The sequence below is a fragment of the Arachis stenosperma genome, unplaced genomic scaffold (assembly GCF_014773155.1).
Source record: "Arachis stenosperma cultivar V10309 unplaced genomic scaffold, arast.V10309.gnm1.PFL2 arast.V10309.gnm1.Scaffold_100042, whole genome shotgun sequence".
NCBI lineage: Eukaryota > Viridiplantae > Streptophyta > Magnoliopsida > Fabales > Fabaceae > Arachis > Arachis stenosperma.
Genome location: NW_026651375.1, coordinates 34,759 through 59,219, shown reverse-complemented (window position 1 = coordinate 59,219; position 24,461 = coordinate 34,759). Strand labels below are relative to the sequence as shown.

Here is a 24,461-nt window from a genome sequence, read left to right as displayed (position 1 = left end):
CAAACAAATAGGCCCCCGACATCCGTCCCACCACATTCACAGCCAACTGTTCCCCACTTAAGCAGTCATATGCCCAGCTTGGCTGTTTCAGCAGCAACTTCTCATTCTTCATATACTGTATGCTTGCTGTATTTTCTTTGTAGTTTTACATTGGTTGTACATTATTAGAGTCCGGTTTGATATACAATTTCGTACTCTTTTCAGTTTCAACCACCGTATAGTCAGCAGCAGGATAATGTTAATGCAATGGCTCAGTACCAGCCATCGGGCCAAATGCATGCTCCTCCGGCTGGACAACCTTGGGTGTCCTCTGTTTCTCAGAGTGCTGCAACTGTTACACCAGTGCAACAGGCTGGAGTGCAATCATCTGGTACTCAGTCAACTGATTCTGTAAGTGTTTGATCCTTACCTGGTTTCTAATGCATATTACTTGTTTTATTATCACGTTAATAAATTTTTATTATTTACCTAGTTGTAACAAGTATTGACACAAATAACATATGCTAAGAATGTTTCAAAAATTTTGGCAGAGCTTAGATAGTAGTGAATATTGGTAGTTTGACATTTATGAGTGCTTAAATACTGTATAAATTTTGAAAATTTATTTTCTTATATTTTATGACCATGTCCTACCATTTTTAGACATTGATATGGCTGTGTCTGTCTCCATGTCGGGTTTAGTTTTCATGTACATGTACATGTGCGTGCCTTTTATATCTTCTTTTTTCTCAATCTCTCTCACCAATTCTATCATTGTCATGGGCATAATTTTGGAGGAATTGTTAGGATCCACTGGAAGGTATTGGACATGAGTCTCACATTTGAAGTATGAGAATTTAATGAAACAGTTTATAATGGCCTTGGGCTCTACTCTAGGTTGTGGCATGTATTACCCAGGATTTGTATTAGTATACTTCAATCAATTTAGGTCGGCTTTTTTTGTTATGAACTTATGATATCATTGGATTGAAGTGGATTCCTCAATAGCATAGCTTATAAGCTAACTGAATCTCTATAATTCCTAAAAGTATTTTTATGATGCTTACATTAGACGTGATTCATTGATTCAGATTTCTACTAAAGGTGGTAAAATATTATTATGTTTTCATATTATAGTTTTTGAGAAATATGATCTAATATAATTCTTGGTCTGTTGCTTTGTCAAATTTAGGCAACAAGTGCCCCTAACCAGCAGTCAGCATCTGATTGGCAAGAGCATACTGCAGCTGATGGCAGAAGAATTAATATCTTGTTTTTCGAGGAAACAGATGATATCTTTTACTGTTTACATTATTGGAAAAATATCTTTTACAGTTTATGATAACATTTGGATTGCATATGTAGTTTGCATTATCTTGAATCATAACAAGAAGTTTTTGTTCTTTGATCATCTTTACCAGATATTACTACAACAAGAGGACAAGGCAATCTAGTTGGGAGAAACCATTGGAACTGATGTCACCTATTGAGGTGAGTTGTTTGGATGATTGCTGATGCTGACACAATTTGAATGCCATTTTTATATATGTTCGACATGCTTGAAAATGTTGTGTGGCCAATCAAACTGGTTTCTAATGTGATCGTTGACCATATCTGAATATTTCAATCATCAAAAAAGGTTTATGGTGCGAATATCCTTTTATGTGCATGTGCTTCCACTGATTTGTAGATATCATGGCAAGTCAGGCGAAATTTTAGCAACTGCTCTATATGGTCACTGTGAAGGCGGTGGTTACACTTTCTCGAGGCAGGCAACAGTTTGCTATTTATAACCCCTTTTTTATTTTGGCTTACAATCTTAAAATGCAAGATTGGTGTATATCTGAATTACCATTAATTGATTGTTGTCTGTACCCTTCACATCCCCTTCCTCCAGTGGCTTAAGGGTGAACAATATGGGATGTGTGAATGATATCATTTGTTCCCTTTGTAAGTTTCTTTGGCTCTTCCTACGTGTACAAAAAAAAAATAAATATAAAACATTTATGTGTTTCTTATTGCTGTTTTACCACTTCCAACTCCTCTTTGTTTATGTATCTCGTTTCCCATTTCGTGATCTTGTTTAATCGGTTTTATAATTGCAGTCAGGTATGCTTATGTATTTAGGCATGAGCATGTCAAAAGTTCTGCTTTGCTTTTATGCATTTTATATTATAACTGTTAATATTGGCAATGTTGTCATCTTACAGTATTCTCCAGGCATTTTATCTTCGACCCTTGATTTGTTTAATTAATGCCTCTAGTTTCTAACAGCAGCATGTGTTTAATTTATTACCTTGATATGATAATCTGTTGTGGATGTTTTATGGTTAGCATTTGCAAATATCTCTAACTTTGCTGGATTTGACAGAGGGCTGATGCATCAACTGTTTGGAAAGAATTCACATCTTCAGATGGAAGAAAGTGCGTTTTATCCCTTGGTTGTATAATTTTATTAAGAAAGTCTATTTTTCTGCTGCTTTTTTCTGAACTTTCTGTGGCACGTATTTGTAAAATTTTACTTATGATCTATATTTTGACCATGATTTCTTGTAGGTATTATTACAAGGTTACTCAGCAATCAACATGGTCAATACCAGAGGAACTTAAGGTAATAATTATGCATGTTATAAATTTCTATAACTATACATGGAAACATTAAGTTTCTCAATCCAAATTACAATATTTCTATTCAGTTGGCTCGTGAATTGGCGCTGAAAGCTGCCAACCAGGGAATGCAGTTAGAAACAAGTGATACATCCAATACTGCTGTTTCATCTGCTGCACCATCAACAGTGACAAATACTGCTAGCTCAAACACTCCTTTGACATCAGATGGGCTTTCTTCAAGTCCAGCTTCTGTCACACCAATTGCATCATCAACTGGTCCTCAGCAGTTGGTTTCTGGATTATCAAGTACCACTGGGACTGAACTGAGTACTGTGGTAACTGCGTCTACGGCAGTAGCTGGACCTGCAAATCCTCTTGACACCACTACACCGTCCAGGTATAAACTCTGTTCTGTTTTCGTCTATCCTTTTGGTAGTTTCTGTTGCTAACTTATGTGTCTAAAACTTACCTGAGCAGTGTTGAAAATCAAGCATCTCAGGATTTTGCTGCATCTACCGGTGGAGCTTCTGTTCAAGATATAGAGGTAACCTCCCGCCCCCCAACTCTATTCTCAGGTTTTAGGTTTTCTTGCATTTATACAAGTGTACAAGAGCAAAGAATTAATGATTTCAAAAGAAAAGATAACTTAAACAGAACACTAGAATAAATTTGCACCCTTGGTTTGATCCCTTGTAAAATATTTAAGCAACTGAAAAATGCACCAAACCATGTATGGCAGGGTAATAGCCGAATAGAAAGTTTTGTTTTCACTGGGACTGTTTAATTGGCACCTAGATCTTTTGTTTGTAGGAAAAGTTTCACTCTCTCTCTCTCTCTCTCTCTCTCACACACACACACACACACACACACAAACCAGGTCATAAAGTGAGCAAATATTCCTATGTGACAGTCTTGATTTGCTGTGCGATTGAGAACTAGCATCGAGTTATTTCTCATTGAGTTTTGTTGCTATTCTTGCAGGAAACCAAAAAAGGAGTGCCAGTTGCTGGAAAAGTTAATGTGACTCTGCCGGAGGAGAAAGCAAATGATAAAGAAACCTTTGCATATGCAAATAAGATGGTAAGAGCTCCAAATGATATTTACTGTATTCAAATGAAAATTTGGAATGCATGACATGGTTTTTATCTTTTTACTTTTATTGTATTAACTACAATCACAATGCTCTTTAGGAAGCAAAAATTGCATTTAAGGCACTATTGGAGTCTGCTAATGTTCAGTCTGATTGGACATGGGAACAGGTAAATAATGGACATTTTTCTAAGTTTCTCTTTTTGTTTCAAATGCTAATTACTATATTTGAATTGTAACTCAGGCGATGAGAGAAATAATCAATGACAAAAGATACAATGCTCTAAAAACACTTGGTGAGCGGAAACAAGCTTTTAATGAGGTGATAAACTAGCTTGCAGTGGCACATTGCTTGTGCCCCTTGTGTTGTGCATATATTCTATATGTATATTAATGACCATCTGGGTCTGACATGGGTCAATTTAAAATATTCAGTATTTGGGCCAAAGGAAGAAGCTAGAGGCTGAAGAGAGACGCATGAAGCAGAAAAAAGCTCGAGAAGAATTCACAAAGATGTTGGAAGTAAGTTACAGACATGATCTCAAGTTGTTTTGCTGATGTGAAATAATTCTTAATGCATGTTCTCTTTTCAGGAGTGCAAGGAGCTAACTTCATCCATGAGATGGAGGTACCTTTCTTGCCTCGTTGATTATGAATGAATTTACTAAGATAATTTTTATTCTAAACTAATCCTTCTTGAGATGCCTAACATTTATTTTGTCATGATCAGCAAAGCAATCAATATGTTTGAAAATGATGAGCGGTTCAATGCTGTTGACAAAATGAGGGACAGGGAAGATTTATTTGAGAGCTACATGGTGGAACTCGAGAGAAAGGTGACAGATTTTATCTTTTGTTTACATGTGTAATCTGAATCTTTCTAGGTATTATGTTTCATTTGTCTCTATATATATAATAAACTCAAGAAGCCTGCATAAAATTTTTTGAGTGCTTTGTGTGGATTGTCCTTACTTAGTGATGCCAATTTTTCCTTCAACAGCCCTTAGCAATAAGGGGTAGTATGTGGGAAATGGGATTAAATGCTTAGTTGCTGTCGCTGCGTTCCACTTTAGCTTTTTTCATATTCTCCTCAAATTTGTATAGATTTTGTCTGATTATATATTGGGTGTAGGGAGAAGAATTATAAAATATTAGGTAGGAAAAACAGCTGTTTAGATTAAAATATAACAATACAGAGGTTAGGGTTTCGCAATCAAAGATGTCTAAAATTTTATTCCTTGTTATACTGTTTAGGAAAAGGAAAATGCTGCTGAGGAACACAGACGGAATTTAGCAGAATACAGGAAATTCTTGGAGTCATGTGATTATGTGAAGGTACATATTACTTAAAAATGTTTAACTCTGTTGTAAACTTGTAATTGTTTCTATCTTCTTCAACGTGTCCTAATTTAGTCAATTTTCTCTTTTTGGGTTTCATTTTAGGTTCACAGTCCATGGCGAAAAGTCCAAGATCGGTTAGAGGACAATGATAGATATTTACGGCTTGAAAAAATTGACCGCTTGCTTGTTTTCCAGGTACAGCTGTTATAGTTATAGTTATAGTTGGCATATATCATAGATCTGTGTGCTGAGATTGGCATTGGCAGGACTATATTCGTGAATTGGAAAAGGAAGAAGAGGAGCAAAAACGAGTACAGAAGGTAGACCCTTAAAATGTCATTTGTTGAATTGTTGTGTCTTGGCCCATATGTTTGCATGTGTATTTATTTATATGACTACATATAGGAGCAAGTTCGTCGTGGTGAAAGGAAAAATCGTGATGCATTCCGCAAGTTGTTGGAAGAACATGTTGCTGCTGGAATTCTTAATGCTAAAACTCAATGGAGAGAATACTGCTTGAAGGTAGTACATATTTTCATTGCTTGTGATGAAAAGCTGGAATAATATGGTAACAGAAATACTTTTCTTGTGTTCACATTTTCCCAGGTTAGGGATTTGCCTCAATATCAAGCTGTCGCATCAAACACATCTGGTTCCACTCCTAAGGATTTGTTTGAGGATGTAGTAGAAGATCTTGAAAATCAGGTTATCTAATTTCCATTTTGAGTTATTTCTTTTGAATATTTATTGTTTCTTATCCTGATCAAATGGAGCAAGACTTAATTCTTTATTTTATGTTTTTTTATTTTTTTCTGTTCAAATATTCTGAGTTTGATGTCAATAATTTTCTGAATTGAAATATATTTAAGAAAATACGATTTCTCATATATTTCCAGCTCCATTAATTTCTTTGATTGAATCTTCTCGGGTCATTTATGATTTGGGAATGGAATAAATTCTAGTATTGCGAGTGATCTGTTTAACTTACCGTATTTGTTAAAATTTTTGAAATGTTCACATCAACCTAAAGTATTAAATTTCCGTGTTGACAGTACCATGAAGACAAGACACTGGTAAAAGATATAATTAAGTCAGGCAAGGTATGGTCTAAGCATCAAATATATTTTTCTTTTGCTTTATCCATAGTTTTTATTTTGATGAACAACCTGCTTCTCTGTTTCATGTGTTGATCAAGTCGATCACTGTAGTGTCCACTTCGGTGTTTGAGGAATTCAAGGCTGCTATCTTGGAAGAAGGTAGTTGCGAAACAATATCAGAGATCAATTTGAAGGTAATGTATTGTGGTTGTAATTTCTGTTATTTTAGTTTCATTTCTTGCTCCAAAAATATAATAATTTAAGAGTAGTTAAATTAATGGAATTCAGAGATTAATAGTTACTCTCCCAATGTCTAAAGAGGGAATTTAATGAGGCAACACAATGCAAGAAATTGTGGGTATTATATTTTTTGATGTATAATATTTTAGCTACTACATTGGAAATTACTTTCAGAAATCTTACATAAATTTAATACTCTCAGCAACATGGTGAAGAAACTTATTACATTAGTTTCAACTCTATGTTCGTTATGGATATTGTTCTATGAGGATTTGCTTGGATATTTATATTTGATATTTAAAAAGAGAAAAGAAAAAACACTATCTCAGAATAAAATGAAATGATTCCGTTGGCTAAGTAACTTACCTCGATTTGAAATTTCCCATTCACTGAATTGCTGTATGGGTCTCTCTGTGATTCTTTTGATCAACTTCAATAAACTTAGAGTCACATGTGCATGCTGGAGATTGTATTCCTTTGCAACATGGATTATCAGATTTTGATTCTTTCTCTCTTTTAAAGCTTATATTCGAAGACTTGTTAGAGAGAGCTAAAGAGAAAGAGGAGAAAGAAGCTAAGAAGCGCCAGCGCCTTGCTGATGACTTAACTAACCTGTTATATACATTCAAGGTAAACTAAGATTTTTCCAGTTATCTAATTCTTGTTTCTCATTATTTGGCTGGGTAAATTATTACTAGAAAGTGTCATCATCTAATTTTGTAGGATATTACTACATCTGCAACTTGGGAGGATTGCAAGCCACTTGTTGAGGAGACACAAGAGTACAGGTACATGTTGTTCTCTGTTTCAAGTTACTGAGTCGGTTGTGCCATGAATACTGTTGTTGTCCATCCTGGAAGTATTTGTTCTTGATGATTCTGTCCTACACTTACTTATAGATCAATGGGGGATGAAAACTACAGTAGAGAAGTATTTGAGGAGTACATTACATACCTAAAGGAAAAAGCTAAAGAGAAGGAACGCAAGCGTGAAGAGGAAAAGGTGTGCAAATCTTATTTATCTGAGTTTTTGGTTTCATAACTTATTTGAATTGGTTGTGAGAAGATATGGCTTCATAATTTAGAAATATGTCTTCTTTATTAACTTATTTTAAGGGTCTAGGGTCAATACACCGCATTTTATTCTTACAAAAAAAATTATCTGCAGGCCAGAAAGGAGAAAGAGAGAGAAGAGAAAGAGAAACGGAAGGAGAAGGAAAAGGAAAAAAAAGAGAAGGATAGAGAACGCGAGAAAGAAAAGTCTAAAGATCGGCATAAGAAGGACGACACAGATAGTGAAAACCAAGATATTGAAAGCCATGGTTTCAAGGAAGAGAAGAAAAAAGACAAAGATAAGGAAAGGAAAGGAAACACAGGAAGAGGCGACACAGCAGTGTAGAGGACGTGGATTCCGAGAGGGATGAAAAAGAAGAGTCTAAGAAATCACGAAAGCACGGCAGCGACCGAAAGAAATCTCGAAAGGTCATTGATATTTCTGCATCATCTTGATTGTTAGATTTTACTTGTAACATTTTAGAATAAGCATGTGAAATGAATGCAACTATCTTGCAGCATGCAAACTCTCCAGAATCAGACAATGAAACCCGGCATAGAAGACACAAGAGGGAGCACCGTGATGGTTCCCGGAAAACCGGGGGCCATGAAGAACTTGAAGACGGGGAACTCGGTGATGATGCAGAGATTTAGACGCTAGGTTGCTAACCTTTTTGCAGTTATGAGATTCAGAACTTTGCCTGCATCCTTTCAAGACTTGGGTTGTCTAATATTAGTTTAGTTCTTTTAAACTCCCCTTTTCTTGGGGAACATTTATGTTTAGGATATTGGACTTAAAATGTAAAATAATTAGAATCTGTTGGTTCTCCTTGGATTTATCAATTAACAATAACATGTCCACTTTGTACGAAGTTTTTTGAGTACTTGTGTATTTGCAAGTCCAAATTTTAAAAAATCAACTTTAGTTCTACAAGCTGAACAATGTGCGGATAATTTGACAATTGTTTCCAAACGCAAGTAATAAGCAGATTATATCTGAATTAGTTTTCCAAATCAATTAAACTATAACTAAAATCATTGCTCCAAAGTAGGAGAGCTTTTTTTGTGTTTGATTTCTGCTCTAGGATTGGTCTGCCCAAGTTGCTATAAATTCTAATACAATTTCATTGTTAATACCTTCCAATATATGATCAGTGATCTCAACACTAATGGCTTTCACTTGTTCCTCCATGTTCCTCCATTCGTTTATTGAACTCGAGTAATCCATAGTCTTGAGGTTTGCACCTTGCCGACCGCATTCTTTTTTTCCCTCACAAATGGGTCCTTTGTAACATTGTTTTACCTTTTCTTGCTTAGTTGGAATGGCCACTATGGAAATATCTCTCTCACGGGCACATAGCAGTCTTCTAATCTTTTGAACTACCTTTTTGGACGTATTTGGCCGAATAAGAAACTCTGCTGATTGCTTATTGGTATTGGTACAATTCTCTTTCTTCACTGACTCTCCAAGTAAATTCCATATGGCAGCTACTGTTTCATCAGCACATCATACTCATGAGTTCATATACAATGATAAGTCATGTTATTTTAACATAGTGTTTTAGATTAAATGTCACTTTTAGTTATGTAAACGTCAAAATAACATATTGGTTTCATCAACAGTATAAATCCATCAATTTTGTTGAATGATACATTAGCATGCAATGCGATTTATTAACAAAATAGTACCCATTTGTGAGAGACTAAAATATCTTACAAAACATAATTTTAAGAGCAACTCCAATAAGATATTTTTTTAGTATCAATTTTGATTTTTATAGTAACTGAACTGATTTGAAATTGAAACTTACATTTGATATAATCTTTGAAATACCGTATTATTTTAAAAAAAGATTAGTAAAATGCTGTCATTTATATATCTATTAAATCTATTAAATGAACATTGTAACTTTGTTATGTAACGTCGTTAAATTGAAATGAAACCAAGCATTAGAGTGATGAATTTCAATTTTCACATGGAGTTTCAAATCAATTTTTATGATATATGGTCTCACAAATGTTTATGTGGTATTATGCGGGATCCAAAATAAAATAAAATTAAAACTAAGCATTGGAGATGCTCTAAGGACTAATTGATATTTTTGAAATTTTCAGATGTAAAATGTGCATTAATTGTAATTTTATGGACCAAATTATACACTTACTCCTTAATAATCATATTCAACTTGCATAATGAAATTCATACTTATTTAAGCTATTGTTCACGGATTTCAATGACTGTCTAAAACACAATGTGAAATTGTGAATATAACTTTTCTATTAAAGAACATGACTCAATATTTTTACTATTTCCGTTTTTTTCTTCTTTGGGAATATACACGTAAAGAAAGAAATATTTGAACATGGGATATTATACTGAAATCCACGGTGAAAAAACCGCAACTAGTAATATCTTAATCAATAAATTGGAAACAAAATATTTAGGGTTAAATATTATATAAAGACAATAATAATATAGATTTGATGCAATAAAAGTAAAAGCTGTGTTTGTATATGATAATGGCAAAGATATTTACCATGTGGAATTCTGTATACAGGTATCTTTCCCATTGAAACAAGGCTATTCTCTATGCGTTTCTGGTGCTGCCTTCCAATGTTTATAACAGCAAAAGAAAATAATATATAAATTTAAAAATTAAAAATAAAGATAGATTGAGTTTAAATGTTACATATGAAACCTTAGAACATTGTCATCCAATTAAATTTCTAAATTTATCAACCACATTATGTTATGTGTACACCAAAATTAGCAATTAGTATAACATATATATTAAAATATAAAATACATATTGAAAATAAATTAATCAGTACATTATTTATACATACACAAATACTATACAAATACATAGTAGTTGAATTTTTAGTGTGCACATAGTATTTTTGTGAATTTATATAACTATTAAAATAAGAGATAGTTAAGGTTAAGGCAAATATTTTTGTTGACGTGATAAATTGGTAATACATTATTATCTATATTAAACTTTTTTACATTGATGCATTCAAATTAAACACTTTAAAAGATTTGTAGTTAAAAAACATATTTAAGGATTAGATATATACCTCTGAAAAGTTTCTGAAGAAAACAAATTGTGATCTTCATTATTATTTGGCCATAAGGAATTTCCTTTCTTTCCATATGGTAGAAGAACTTTGTAAAAAGGAAGCATAGCCTTTTTTCTCTTTCTTGATTTCTCATCATTAGAACTCTTATTTCCATCAGAATCTCCATTGAATCTTTTCCACCATTTTGAAGAGTGTTGTCTCTCAAGAAGGTAAACCTCTAATATGAAAGGTTCTTGTTGCTCAGTGAGGAAATCTCTAATCCTTTTTGTGGTTTGGTTGTTGATGAAGCCATAAAAGGAGGCTAAAGTTTGAAGGGTAAGTAAGTAATAATAAAAGATGTTGCAATTAGCATATCTGAAAGTTGAGGACAGACACTATATAGTCACAATAATATATGGAATGTTTTGGAAGTTAATGAAGTCACAAGCAATGATACCATACAATGTAATTAGGTACAAACAATATTAATTATAAGAGTAATCACAAATTGTCCTTCAAAAATTTTTTCCTTTTTTCCCCAGACAGAATTAGCTTCTTAGAATTTGAAAATAAGGATAGAGATTCAAATTCTTATTGGTTAGAAATTCATTTTGACAATTGCTAATACGTTCCCAAAAAAATAAGTACATTTATAGATTTGTTTAATTAACAAGGGCAGCACTCTTTATTTAGTAAAAAATGTTTAAGAATAATCCATCTAATTTTTCACAATTTCAAAAAGGTCAAACATAGTATATTTTTTCTGTTAAATTTTATATGAAAGAATTAATTTGTCAACTTTTTACATTATCAAGGATGAATTTGTCATTTTAATATCCAAAACACAACTCTATCCTCCATGCTTTTTTCTGAGAAAAGGATAAATGGATCATTGACCTTTTGATCCGCAGACATTTAAATTTTCGAGAATTTAAAAATACATTTAAGTCCCTGGTCTTTTCAAAACTTGGACGTATCAATCTTTCATGTTCACTTGGGTCTGTCAGACTCAACAAAAAAATTAAACGTGACTTCCGTTGTACTAATCTGGTTGATACGGATGCACACTTGAGAGAATTTTTAAAAGAGAAAAGCTCTACATACAAGCCATTAGGGCTTGTATGCTTTACAAGTTCATTAAGCAATAAACCCAAAAAACGCGCTGCTACACATACGTCCAATACACGCGCTATATAAAGATCTCGCGTATATATAACTACCAAATTTAAAAGATTTGTTTCCTTCTTCCTTCTCCTTATTTTCAGATTTGCTCGTTCTTCTTCTCGCGCATCTTCCCTCCTTCTTCTCGATCGTTCTTTTCCCCTCCTTTCTCACTGGTATGTTCTTTGTCATTTACGTTAGTTCCTCTTTCTGCAACTCCAGCTTCGTTTTCTATTCGATTTCTGAAATCAAAGTTTGAATTCGTTTTTGAAGATTATGGATGATTCAACTTCAAATTGTCAGCTGAATCAGGGCGAAGTGGATTATGAGTTTGAATCTAACGAAGTTCCTGAGGTTTGATTTTACATATGATTACTCTGAATTTTGTTGCAGTCATTTGAATAGCATTGTGTAGCTGAATAATTCGTGAACATTGGACTGTGAAAATAACACGTTAACATGAATCTGTGTTAGTTTTGATTAATTATCTGAAATTTATAGCAGACGCTCGGGTGTAGATCAGAACATTTTTGGGTGTATTTTTGCGGGAAGTATGGGTGTATTTACAGTATACTACTTTTTCTATTATTTTAGCTGAGTTGTTGTCGTTCGGGTGTATTATATCAGATATGATTGGGTGTGTTTTTAGTTTTTGTCATGGTGTATTCTGTAGCCTGTGTATTTATAGTTTATGGCTTTTATTGTCATTTTAGTTGAGTTGTTGCCGTTCGGGTGTATTATATTAGCAATGATTGGGTGTATTTATAGTTTTGACATGGTGTATTCTGCAGCCTCTCTCTGTTGTTGATGACCAGTTTGTTCCGAAGGTTGGAATGACCTTTACCACCCTTGAAGATGCTGGAAAATTTTATAGGAACTATGCCAAGGCTGCAGGTTTCTCTACAAGAGTTCGGAGCACAAATAGGAAGGGAAACGAGATTAAGAATCAATTGATTACATGTAGCAGAGAGGGAAAATGGAAATCTAAAATATCTCCGACCGAGAAGACCAATCCGACAGCCGGTTTAAACTGTCCTGCAAGAATTTATATACACACATTGAAGGATGTCGGTGCTTGGATCATTTCAAAGGTTGTGCTGGATCATTCACACCCCTGCAAATGCCACAAAGAAGAAGAAAACAAAAGTTTTAAGCAAGGTAAAAGTAATGTTCTTTAAATTTGTGGTGATTGAGTTTATTTTTTTCGTTAATAGTTTAGCTAATATGTGAGTTTCTTATATTCAGATAAACTTGTTTGATGCTGCATCAGTGGTGCATTCAAATTCCAGCCAATATCAAGGACATGTTATGAATTATCAGTTTAGGGTACCAGCAGCAGGGGATAACTCTTTGGGTGTATAGTTACAGAATATGGGTGTAAAAGCACTGTTCTTTTGGGTGTATTTCTGTGAATTTTCTTTTGATTCACATTTTACATATAGATACATATATATATATTAGGGTTTAGGGTTTTAGGGTTTACAGGTTAGGGGTAAGGGTTTAGGTTTTAAGTGTTTAGGGTTCAGGGTTTTAGGCTCAAAGCATCACGGGGGATAGATTTCAGAGTGTATATTCAACTTTCTTTGGGTGTAAAAAATTGCAGGTTATGAGTGTATATTTGATTTGATATTTTTCTTCATATTATAGTACTGTAATTCATACATTTTGAATGCAGCACAGACAGTTTAACAGCACAGACAGTTTGGGTGTATATTTAAGCAATCTTGGGTGTATATTAAACTTCCGTTGGGTGTAAAAGTTTATAATTTGTGTTTAGATCTGCCTTGATGTTTTCCTTCATATTTTACCACCTGTAATACAGAGTTTTTGAATACAGCACAGACAGTTTAACAGCACAGACAGTTTAACTATGGAAAAAATTTTATTTAATAGAAGTTATTTATAAATGGTAAATTTTTACATCATTTGTTCAATTTACAAACTAGCTAGCAGTTGGATTACTCAGTTTCTATATCAGTAGAATTTATCTGACAAAATGGACTCAATAATACTGATGATGGCTTCGACAGTCTTATTGCATTACTCGCTCTAATTGCTTGATCTCTCTCTTTATTCAATTCACTGAATAGTATCCGCGAGGCATATTCTACTCTATAGTGGTCCACCTCCTCCTACTATATTTGTTCTTACATTTCTTCCAGGTTGGTTTCTCGCTGCCTTTTTTTCTGAAATGAAAAATACACCCAAAGATATCAGTAAGGCACACCCATATATATGAGTCAGATACACCCATAGATATGAGTCAGATACACCCATATATATATATCAATAAGATACACCCATAGATATGATTCAGATACACCCATATATATCAGTCAGATATCACTCAAACATGCATCAATATACAATGTCAAGCAACATTACAAGGTCAAGCAATATACACCCATGGACAAGCAAATATAAGCAACTGCTGACTATTACAGTATATCAGTTCAAAAATATACACCCAACAACTTATGCCATATACACCCAACAAATTACCTAATATACACCTACCAAACTACGGAATATACCCCCAAAAATTAGTTACCAGAAGAAGTAGAACAAAAAGAACAGTAACACCTAGAAGAACTAAGAAGAACAGTGTAACATAGAACGAAGAATAACAGTAAAACCTAGAACAAGTAGAACATCATAAACTGTAAAATGAGACGTAGAGCAAGAAGAACAGTAAAACGTAAAACAACGTAGAAGAACAGTAAAACCTAGTTCTTCAATTTCGAAATGTGGAAAATATACAGGAATGGTAATGTAACGTACCTTGAGTATTATAGCTTTGTTTTCTTTGGAGATTCTTGATCGAGAGTTCTATGTTGTGTTGATGGAATTTTCGAATCTTAGCGACGAGTTGTATATTTTCAGTATCGAATGATGCTCGAGAATGGAACGTTTGCTTTTTCTCTGAATGGCTTTGAGAAGTGGAAAAAGTGGAAGAGTCTGCCATTAAGGGGCGGTTTACGCGAATCGTAACCGTTTGAGTGGAGTGCATGAATATTACGCTCCATTCAATATAATTCAGTGCGCGTGTGGAATGTTTATGGGCTGGGGGCTTGTAACACTTGTAAGGCCTTTTTACTTGTATGTGTAGCAGGCCCGTTTTTAAAATTGGATAAATTAGATTCATGTATTGATATGTCCAGATTTTGAAGATTTCAGGGACTTAAATATATTTTTAAATTCTTAGGGATTTAGATGAGACTAAAAAGTCAAGGATCGATTTATCCTTTTCTATTTTTTTTCAAAGTTAGGAGTGAAATTCGAATCCACAACCTCTAGGTAAATATGTGAAGACTATATCATTTGAATTATAAGTCGTTGGCCTATCATCCATGTTTAGCTGAGAATAAAATAATCGATTTACTCATCATAAAATTTAAATTAAATTTTTTCTTTTTAGAATTGTGCATTAGTGATCAACACACATTTAGTAATTGTTATGGTGGTTTAACTGAAATGTCCCGGCCAAAAGTTAAAAAATATGGAATACATAATAAAAGTGATGTAATATTGATGTGTGTCTTTCTAGAGATTTTTTGGATGCATGTATGTCTGATGTTAATGTAGCAGTCATTTTTTTTAGGTTAAAAACTTTCTCCAGCCTATGATATTCAATTACCCTTATTAGTTCATATGGATTTCACTGCATGTATCGGCCATTCAAGAATGATTAATTCCAATGATCAAGAGAATCTTGGTTTCAAAATTTCAGTCAATACAAAGAGAACAATTATTCAGAGTAGCATCATATAGGACAGAAAGCTAAGAAAGAATATAAAATGCATGCATGGTAGTTATATATTAAGAATATTTTAAAATGAGGTGTCACTTTGGTCTTTTTTATACAAACATGTATGTTGAAACTTTATTTTCACTCATGTTACTTTCAACAATCATCACGGACAGACAACAAAACATTTACACTATTTCGGTAATTTATACAATGTTGATATTTGCAATTTTGCATAGGATTCAAATCTTGTTAAAATTATTTTTAAAAAAATTAATTCAATTCTCTATTATTTATCCAAATAAATAGAGTTTCTTTACTTTTTATTGATTTCAATGGTAAAGATGTGACTTGTCAAGTTAGCAAGAAATATATTCATTTTGTAAATATATAAATTTAATATCTAGTCATTTTTTTTAGGTTGGTCTAGTGGTTAGCTCACTAATCCATTTAAACACATGTTGGGGGTTCGAATCCTACTTTATATATAAAGCGACCTATTGGCCACCAGCAAACTCTTAAATGGAACTCAAACGATTCTAGTTTTTCAGAATCCGAAGTATTATATGACTAAGTTTGAAAATTAAAGAAAAATTCTAAAGAAATTTAGTACAACTAATGGTCATGTCATGGGGGTTCGACTATATTTTTATGTTGGTTGCCGAAGACCTAACACAACCCTTATCCTTTATCCAGACTTGGGATCGGCTATGTACCGCAACTAATGGTCACCTAAATAAATTTGATAAGTTTGGTTAGTATTTATTTGACATTGTAATTAAAATTAAAATGCACATTTGAGAAGATTTATAGGTCGTATTATACTATGTTTATAAGAATTTAAGAATCAAAGTATACCGAAGCCTAAGTTAGAGAAAACATAAAGAAGTTTCTCCTTTACTATATTCTGTTAACTATGAAAATTGAATTAATATATTTTTTTTTAAAAGATTAGAATTTTTTAACTTTATGTCTAATGGATATAATTGAGGAGAGAGATGGAGGATATTGTCTATCCACACTTGTTTTGGTTATTCAATATTTATTTATTTTCTGTAAGGTTTGGGGTTCAACTTTTGTCAATAATTGAAAATAATAGATTAGCTAACACTAAAAGGATCTTATACTAATAGTTGATAGGGATTTTTTTAATTAGTGATTTTGTTCAAAAAGAAAATCAACACATCCATTTTAGTGTAAATTGAAAGGATAAACTCATTTAAAGTAAGTTATTCTTAAAAAGATGAGAAACTGAAAAATATTCACTCTAAGATCTTTAAAGTGTATTATGTGCTAAACCTCCAAAATAATCTAAAGTTAGATACCTCTAATTTCTCAATGTAAATACAAGTGCACTTTCTTTTAAGCTTTCTACTTATGTTGAAAACTACTTATTAGTTCAAATTTCAGAATCATTATTTCCATTTTAGCGAAATTCTTAAAAAGGTATCAGTAAATGGCAAAAATGCAATGCAAACGACAATTCTATTTTCAGATGAGGTGTGGGTAAGAAAACTGGAAAATGAAATAGTACTCACTCCTCAATTAATGTAATTATTAGGCTATATATATTGGTTTTAGTTCTTGTTTAAAGAAACATCTAAGGAGTACCAATCTATTTGGTTTTTATCAAAAGTGGTACTTTTGGCTTAGTAATCTCAATTGAAAAGATAGTAGCACCCACTAATTTTGTATTGTCTGCCTTCAAATCTAAATCCAATCTTAGTCCTTTTTTAAATAATAAAAAAAAAGTATCTATATTAATCAAAGCTTAGTTATTATACTTTATAATTGCTTTGATGTGTCGCTATCAACCGTATATGATTCAATGAGGACCATGCACAAATATGTCCTAAGGTTATAAAACATTTATTGTGGGGTTTGTTAAGTGCTAAAACATTATTATCTAAAAATTATACGGAAACATAATTTAATTTCTTTTAATCATGTGAATAACTCGTGAGATTAGGACTTGATAGATAACAAGGCATACCCACCAAGATTGGGTCATCAATGGACTATATCATTATACAAGCCACATATTTTAACTTATATTTTTCAATGAATGTTTTGTCTTCATAAATTAAATTGTCCTATTGTCTTTTTTCTTTCGTCAGGATATACAGAAAAAGGATTTTGCGGAAGCTGTTTATTTTTGTAAAATGATATATCCTCCTATTGTCATAATTACTAAAAGACCTTTTACAATTAAAAAAACATTAAATATATAAATATTTTCAATTTAATACTATTGATGATCAACTATGTTTGGTTTATCATAAAAAATTAAAAACTATGAGTGCATAACTTTATCTATTTTAATTTAATCATTTCATTCTTTTTGGGCTGCGAAAGGTTTAACCTCCAACTAAAAAAACAAAACAAAAAAAAATTCCCTATACTTGGGGGTTCACAACTAAATTGTTTTTACTTTCGAATGAATTGTTGGATGACAGAATTGACCTATGTCATAAAATTTCATAGCTTTTTTATAAATAGGTAATCCCCCTCATATGAATGAAATGTATCGACAGTAATTTAATTCCATTATGATCATCTAAAGCTATAAACTTCATGGAAATATACAGCACCAATGTAAAATAATACTAAAATCTACAACGGTAGTTTATTGTACATGATTCACCAAGTTTACGATTGTCCTTCCGCTACAAGTATTAACTATTAAATAAGTCACAGACCACGTTGAAATGGAATAAAAAGATCAAGAGAAGGGTGAGAAGGAAGTACTAAAAATAGGATCCAATGCCGGTAACCACTTTAGACTTTAGAGGCCAAACCATGAACGAAATATTAATAAACAAAAAAATCATCCGACAAAACTTTAATAATATGAAAATATCTGTCATGCTGGTGAGATACTCAAAATCTTGATCATAATTTCACAGAATTTTTAATTTCAAATAAAAAAAAAGTCTCTTAAAACACACGGTAAGATTTTCCCATGGTACTCTTCAGATACAAGCACCTAACCTGAAATAAGTAAAATAAATATTGCACGTTACATGATTTGGCTAGATGAAAGAATTTAAATATACCCATGGATTAAAAATAACAATACAGGGAATAAACACTAATCAACAATCATGCAAACTAAGTCAATATTAAAAGGGGTAAAGTCATGAACATGTCGACATAGCCATTTAACCAGACGAGATAGATGAAGAATGCAATAGCAATGCATCAAACATCGGAGGACGGAGGACGGAGGAATACTTACGTTCTGCCAGTTCTTTTTCAACAGGGAAACAAGGAAGTTAACACTCAGTTGTACGTTTTGAAAGATTTGCTTTTCTTCCATACTAACATTGCCAACGGCTACTCCCATGCAGAGCACCTTCTTAAGCTGAAACTTGACCATAGCCTTTGTCTCGTTAACTTTTGACTCGAGAGATTCTTGGTGGGTAACAAGTGTGGGAAACTTTCCTGCAAAGTCAGGAGGAATTTCAAAAGCAGCAAAAGGTGAAAACTGAAATTCAAAAGATACGCGCAACATATAAGGTCTACCAAACAAAAGGAACACTACATTCAGTAGACAATTAAAAGAACTATAAACAGGAAGACTACAATGTCACACATGAATAAAATTATCTAAATCATAATAATTTAACAAGTTTCTGGAAAAGCACAAAAGTTTAAAATCCAAAAGATACATGCCTGCCTTGTTGAGACCAGGACCCAAGAGACGAGGAATCTGCTTAATGACTGCTTCAGAAGCCAAGAAAGCATGATATTTCTTGGCAAGTTTCTTCACCAATTTCTTATTTTTGTTAAGCTTTTCAATGCTTCAACATCCATCCAATCCAATCCTATTTTCTCAGCCTGCAAATTATAAGTTCAATCAACATAACAAACATGGCAACCATTACACACAACAATCACACAAGCAGCACTGAAACACAACCATAATATCACTTCCATCAAATCATAAAATGTCATTGCTCTCTTCAAGTGCAGCCAATGTGTCATTTCAAGATACTCCATTCATACAAAAAATGGAAAGCACAGCATTTGCAAAGTCATTCAAATCAAGCATCTCATTTACACACTTCAAATACCAGATTGTTACAAACGTTAATGTTAAGCCAAAAACTTCAATTAGATACATCATTTTCTCACATAAATATGTAATTTCTACGAATCAACTGATTCTATCATATCCAATATAAATCAAGGGTCATGTATGACAATAACCAAATTACAAAAATAAAAGCAGCTACCATTTTACTTTTATAACTAAGAAGTCTTAATACAACAACAGAAAATGAATTGGAAGACAAGCTTACCTCTTCAACATGCTGAGCATCTCCAAGCATGCAGATTTTCATCTTGGGCCTTGGGATGTGTGGCAACTTTACAGAACCACTGAAACGCTTGTCCTTTTGTGGATCATAGTTTTTGAGTCCAATTTGGAGCTCAATGGTCTCAACAAACTTCCTATTCTTCTCTTTCGAATCAGCCACAATTCCTGTGATGGCTTCTCTCAGCGCATCACTCTGAAGCTTACTATACAGTTCGCGCGCACACACACAGAGATAAAATCAACACTCATATCGCCAATTAATTAATTTCACAAAAACAAAATTATTCAAGAGATTCATTTCGTTTTCACCAAACATTTATTATTAATCCATGACGAAAATGAGGGGAAAACATAAATCTTTGACAGTGGAAGCTAAAATTTACCTCATGGTTGAAGCTAGGGTTTTGTGGAATCAAGAGCTGCTAAAACTGCGAACAAAAATTGAAATGGAAAGAGAAAGAGTTGGTATTAGGAAAAACTAAACGTCAAAATCGAATCCAAATCAAAATGGAAAGAGGAGTATTATTGTACCGATTTGAGTGACGCAGAAAGTAGCAATACCCTGGGTCTGTGTGAAGCGGAATGGAAGAGAAAGACAGTAGCTAGGGTTTTCGGCTGGTTATGGATATGACATATGAGCAGTGGCTGGGTTGGGCCGATTTGGGCCGGGTTAAGCTTCGAAATTAATTTAATATTGGGTTTAGGCCCATTACAAATCAGACACTGCATCTTTTCTTCTATTCTAATACTATGGTCCAAAAAGCCCCCTTGCCATTCAAAGGAGGATTGGGTATGAACCCGGAGGGTGGGCAGCGCTGGGTGCTCCGATTTTGTTGCCTGGCATTTTTTTTTTTTTTTGTTCTGCGTTGCTGTTGTTACGATTTTAGTTCTGAGTTGCTGAATTAAATTACTGTTGTTGCTGCTGAATTATTGAATTATCGTTTAATTATTGATTTTCATTTTCTCACATAATCTCTTTGAAGTGATATAATGTTTTTATTTTACTTCACTACAAAGATATATTTATTCACTGGCACTGATTATATTATTTTCTTTTGTTATCACTCTCTATTTCCTTTGATAAGTTAATTATTTATACTTTTTATTATATAATAGTTGTATTTGATTTTAATAGAGATAAGTATTTTGAACTTTTTTATATACATATTCAATATTTGATTTGCAAATGTACAAATCGGATTGAATTTGAGTATAAAAATATAAATATTATATTCGATTTGATCCAATAAATTTATTATGGACCAAATAAAAATTTTGGTCCTATTCAATTTAATCTAGTCGATGTGCAGTTCTATTTAGAACGTGAAAATGAATTATTAGAAGAATAAAATAAATGATATTAATTTTAGATTACTAAAGTATGAAATCTTACACTTAAATTTTTATTTATTTGTATTTTTTAATAATATTGTTATACGAGATAATACTTAATTTAATCTCTAAATTTGTATATGAATTTTAATTTAGTCCCTAAAGTTTCAATTGCCTTTATTTAGTCCCCAATTTTGCGAACATGACTCATGTTAGTTCTTGAAACAATTTTCAATGTATAGACATTAATAAAATGTTGTCATGGATAGGAGGACGCCACGCTAGACTCTGTAAAATGATGTCGTTTTGGTTTTGACACTCAAATAACCTAAAAACAATATCATAAGTGGTGTTTATTGAAACTTTACTTAACAAAACAAGTAATACGACATCATTTTTTGAGTTATTTAAATGCCAAAACCAAAACTACAGCATTTTATGGCATTTGATTGTTCATTTCAACGCTCCATTAACATTTTTGAATTAAAAATCATCTTGGGGACTAATGTGAGGCACGTTTATAAAATTTGGATACTAAATAGAGAAAATTAAAATTTCATGGACTAAATTGAGACTGACGTACAAGTTCAAGGACCAAATTGAGTATTAACTCATTATTATACTTTGTCCTTCGACCTTGCCATTAAATTTTTTTTTTTTAGTAGATAATGAAAACATAGGAAAAATTTGGTATGCAATTATCCTTTTAAAATATCATTTTCAAAATATAATCTATATTTACGTATACAATATATAATTAGGAATATAGAAAAAAATTTTCTAAAAATATTTTCATTAACCATATATAATTTATAAAAAAATATGGTTTGCTATTTTCAAAATAAATATTCTCTACATACAAGTCATTTTTTCAAACAAGTCCATACAAGTCATTTTACCCTAATTCATCTCACGCGCCTCTTCTTAACACGTACAATCCACGCGCCTCTTAATTTAATTAATTTTTCAATCAACGGCGAGTATATAACTTCCTTTTTTGAAACGATTTCATTTTCTTTTTCGAATTTCGTCAGCATTTTCTGCCTTCTCTTCTTTCGTTTTCGTGTGTTCTCTTTCGTCGTTTTCGTGCGTTCTCTTTCTTCGTTTTTCTTAATTTTCTTCGTTTTCTATGTTCGTTTTTGAAATCAAGCTCCGAAATCATTTTGAAGATAATGAATGATTCAAGTTCAGATTGTCAACTGAACCAGAGCAGAGTGGATTATTGTTTTGATTCTAATGAAGCACCTAAGATGTGGTACAATTCCAGTTAATGTTTTCGTTAGTAGTTTATGATTATGTAGGTAAATAATGTTGTGAACCTTGCTTGTGAAAATTGCTCTTCATCGTTGATTGTTTGAATTGAATATAATATAGTAGTTCTCATGAATCTATTGCATTGTATATTAGATTTTTCGGTGTAAATCAGAAATATTTTGGTGTATTGAAGGGACTTTTCAGTGTATTTACAAGTTCTGACATTTTCAATTGAACGAGGGTGAATTTGTATTATTATTTTGAATCGAATCAAGTAGTGAGGTGTGATTTGAATCTAGATAATATAGTTTGTTTATCGTTTATGATTCTATAGTTGAATTGTTTTGGTATCTGTTTGATGATGATTTCTGAATCTTATTTTTGTTATTTTTTATGATGATTCTATAGTTGTAGTTGCATTATATAGTTTATCCTAGTTTTAATATGGTGTATAGTGGACTATTTTTGGTGTATTTTGTAATTTTTGTGCGATGTTGATGAGCAGTTTGTTTCGAAGGTTGGGATGACTTTTAACATGCTTAAAGATGCTGCAAAATTCTACAAAGATTATTCGAAAGTTGCAGGTTTTTCTACAAGAGTTTAGAGCACAAATAAGAAGGGAAATGAAATTCTACAAGATTGATTTCCTCAAGTTTTGGCGATGATTTTGACAGTTTCTTGAGAGATTTCGAGCGTCGTTTCAATCTTTAGGGTTGGGGTTTTGATCGAGGAAGAAGAAGAACCGTCTTTCATAATGGTAAGTGAACGCACTATTGAAACTATTGAATTAGTGCGTGTTTAAATACTCGCATATGTAAGGGTTGTTATTGTTGGGCTTGACCCTACTTGTATAACTTGTAAGCCAAAAAAACTTGTATGTGTAGTAGGCCTATAATAAAATAAAGTAGGTAATAACCAAGTTGGGTTGGTCTAGTGGTTAGCTCACTAGTCCGCTTAAACAAGTGTTGGGGGTTCGAATCCCGCCTTATGCATGCAGCAACCCATTGGCCAGCGGCAAACCCTTAAACAGAGCTCAGTACCGCGACGGATTAGTCCTTGACCTGTCGGGTTGGAGGATACCGTGGGAACAAAAAAAAAAAAATAAAGTAGGTAATAAGATAAAATAAAAAGAAGTAAGTTAAATTAATAAACGTGTATCATTGAATTTATGTGAAATAATATAAATCATTAAATGGTTGTAATTCAATCCGTATAAACGTATTATCTATAAAACATACTAACCAATATAAAAAAACTATATGTACACTAAAATAAGTCCCAATATAATATACATTGAAATACAATGTTATAAGTAAGGTTTTAGAAATTGAATCGATCATTGAATTGCTCTGCTTATTAGTTTACCCGATTTAAAAGTTCAATCTTAATTTAACCAAAATAATTGAACTATAATAAAATAATAAATAGAGTTATAAATATTCAAGATTTTATAACTTATTTTTTGTTATCAACAGGATCATTTTTGATACGCAATATCTTTAACATGAGACACATACTTGGTATATACTAATAACAACACCACCCCCACTAATAATTTAAACAATAACAACATTTATAATAAATATGTTTTAGTGAGTATGAACACTGAATATTATGGTAATTGCTAATTGGATAAGATGAAAAAACAATTTCATTGTAATAATTTTAACCGCAATAAGAATTGCCCTATCTCTACTTACATCTTCAAAATCAATATTTCAAAAATACTTAAGAAAGATTGGATTTTTATATAAAAAAAAATTACATTTGCATCCTCACAAGTTACAACAAAATCCATTAAAATATATTAAGCTAGGTTATAATACTTACAACATCCATTTTTTTAGAATTTTTTTCGATGTAAAGATAAGGAAAATTTTAAGAAAAAACAAAAAATAAAACACACACATTTGAACAGGTCAAAATACTAAATTTCGCACAAACAAAAATATCAAAAGTGAGAGTAAAATGAAGAAATGCTTGAATCTACTAAAAATAAAAGAGAGTATATTCATAATTAAAAGTAGAATACATATTATAATTATATTTAATATTTTTGATATAAAAAGGATTTAACTACAAAATTAAAAATAATGAATGAACCTAAATGAAAAGAAAAAAAGTATAAAAATCTAATTGTAAATTTGATAAAATTACAGTGATCAATAGAATAA

General features: G+C 32.2%; 2 protein-coding genes and 1 pseudogene across 2 annotated transcripts; 1 reads left to right on the top strand and 2 right to left on the bottom strand.

Annotated features, from left to right (window-relative positions):
• The first annotated feature begins 1,221 nt into the window (after positions 1-1,221).
• On the top strand, positions 1,222-8,280 carry LOC130960057 (pre-mRNA-processing protein 40A-like). Its single transcript, XM_057885405.1, is given in 24 exon segments — positions 1,222-1,470; positions 2,351-2,403; positions 2,536-2,590; positions 2,676-2,986; positions 3,067-3,133; positions 3,571-3,669; positions 3,780-3,848; positions 3,923-4,000; positions 4,114-4,200; positions 4,272-4,306; positions 4,409-4,514; positions 4,933-5,013; positions 5,122-5,214; positions 5,286-5,339; positions 5,425-5,541; positions 5,626-5,724; positions 6,072-6,119; positions 6,215-6,310; positions 6,879-6,986; positions 7,080-7,144; positions 7,256-7,358; positions 7,524-7,712; positions 7,715-7,837; positions 7,928-8,280. Coding segments are annotated over 24 exon segments (2,286 nt in total). The 5' UTR covers positions 1,222-1,455; the 3' UTR covers positions 8,063-8,280.
• Positions 8,281-8,358: 78 nt separating this feature from the next.
• Positions 8,359-10,641, bottom strand: LOC130960058 (uncharacterized). Its single transcript, XM_057885406.1, has 3 exons — positions 10,490-10,641; positions 9,946-10,016; positions 8,359-8,899 (listed from the first exon to the last, which is right to left on the bottom strand). Exons 1-3 carry the CDS (start codon positions 10,594-10,596, stop codon positions 8,490-8,492), a joined length of 588 nt encoding a protein of 195 aa, XP_057741389.1. The 5' UTR covers positions 10,597-10,641; the 3' UTR covers positions 8,359-8,489.
• Positions 10,642-18,164: 7,523 nt separating this feature from the next.
• Positions 18,165-20,325, bottom strand: LOC130960055 (60S ribosomal protein L10a-like; annotated as a pseudogene).
• Positions 20,326-24,461: the final 4,136 nt, after the last annotated feature.

Coding starts and splice junctions, on each gene's coding strand:
- LOC130960058 (XM_057885406.1), bottom strand. CDS start 10,596: ATGCTTCCTTTTTACAAAGTTCTTCTACCATATGGAAAGAAAGGAAAT. Junction 10,017..10,489: donor TCTTCAGAAACTTTTCAGAG/GTATATATCTAA, acceptor AAACATTGGAAG/GCAGCACCAGAAACGCATAG. Junction 8,900..9,945: donor TGTATACAGAATTCCACATG/GTAAATATCTTT, acceptor CTGATGAAACAG/TAGCTGCCATATGGAATTTA.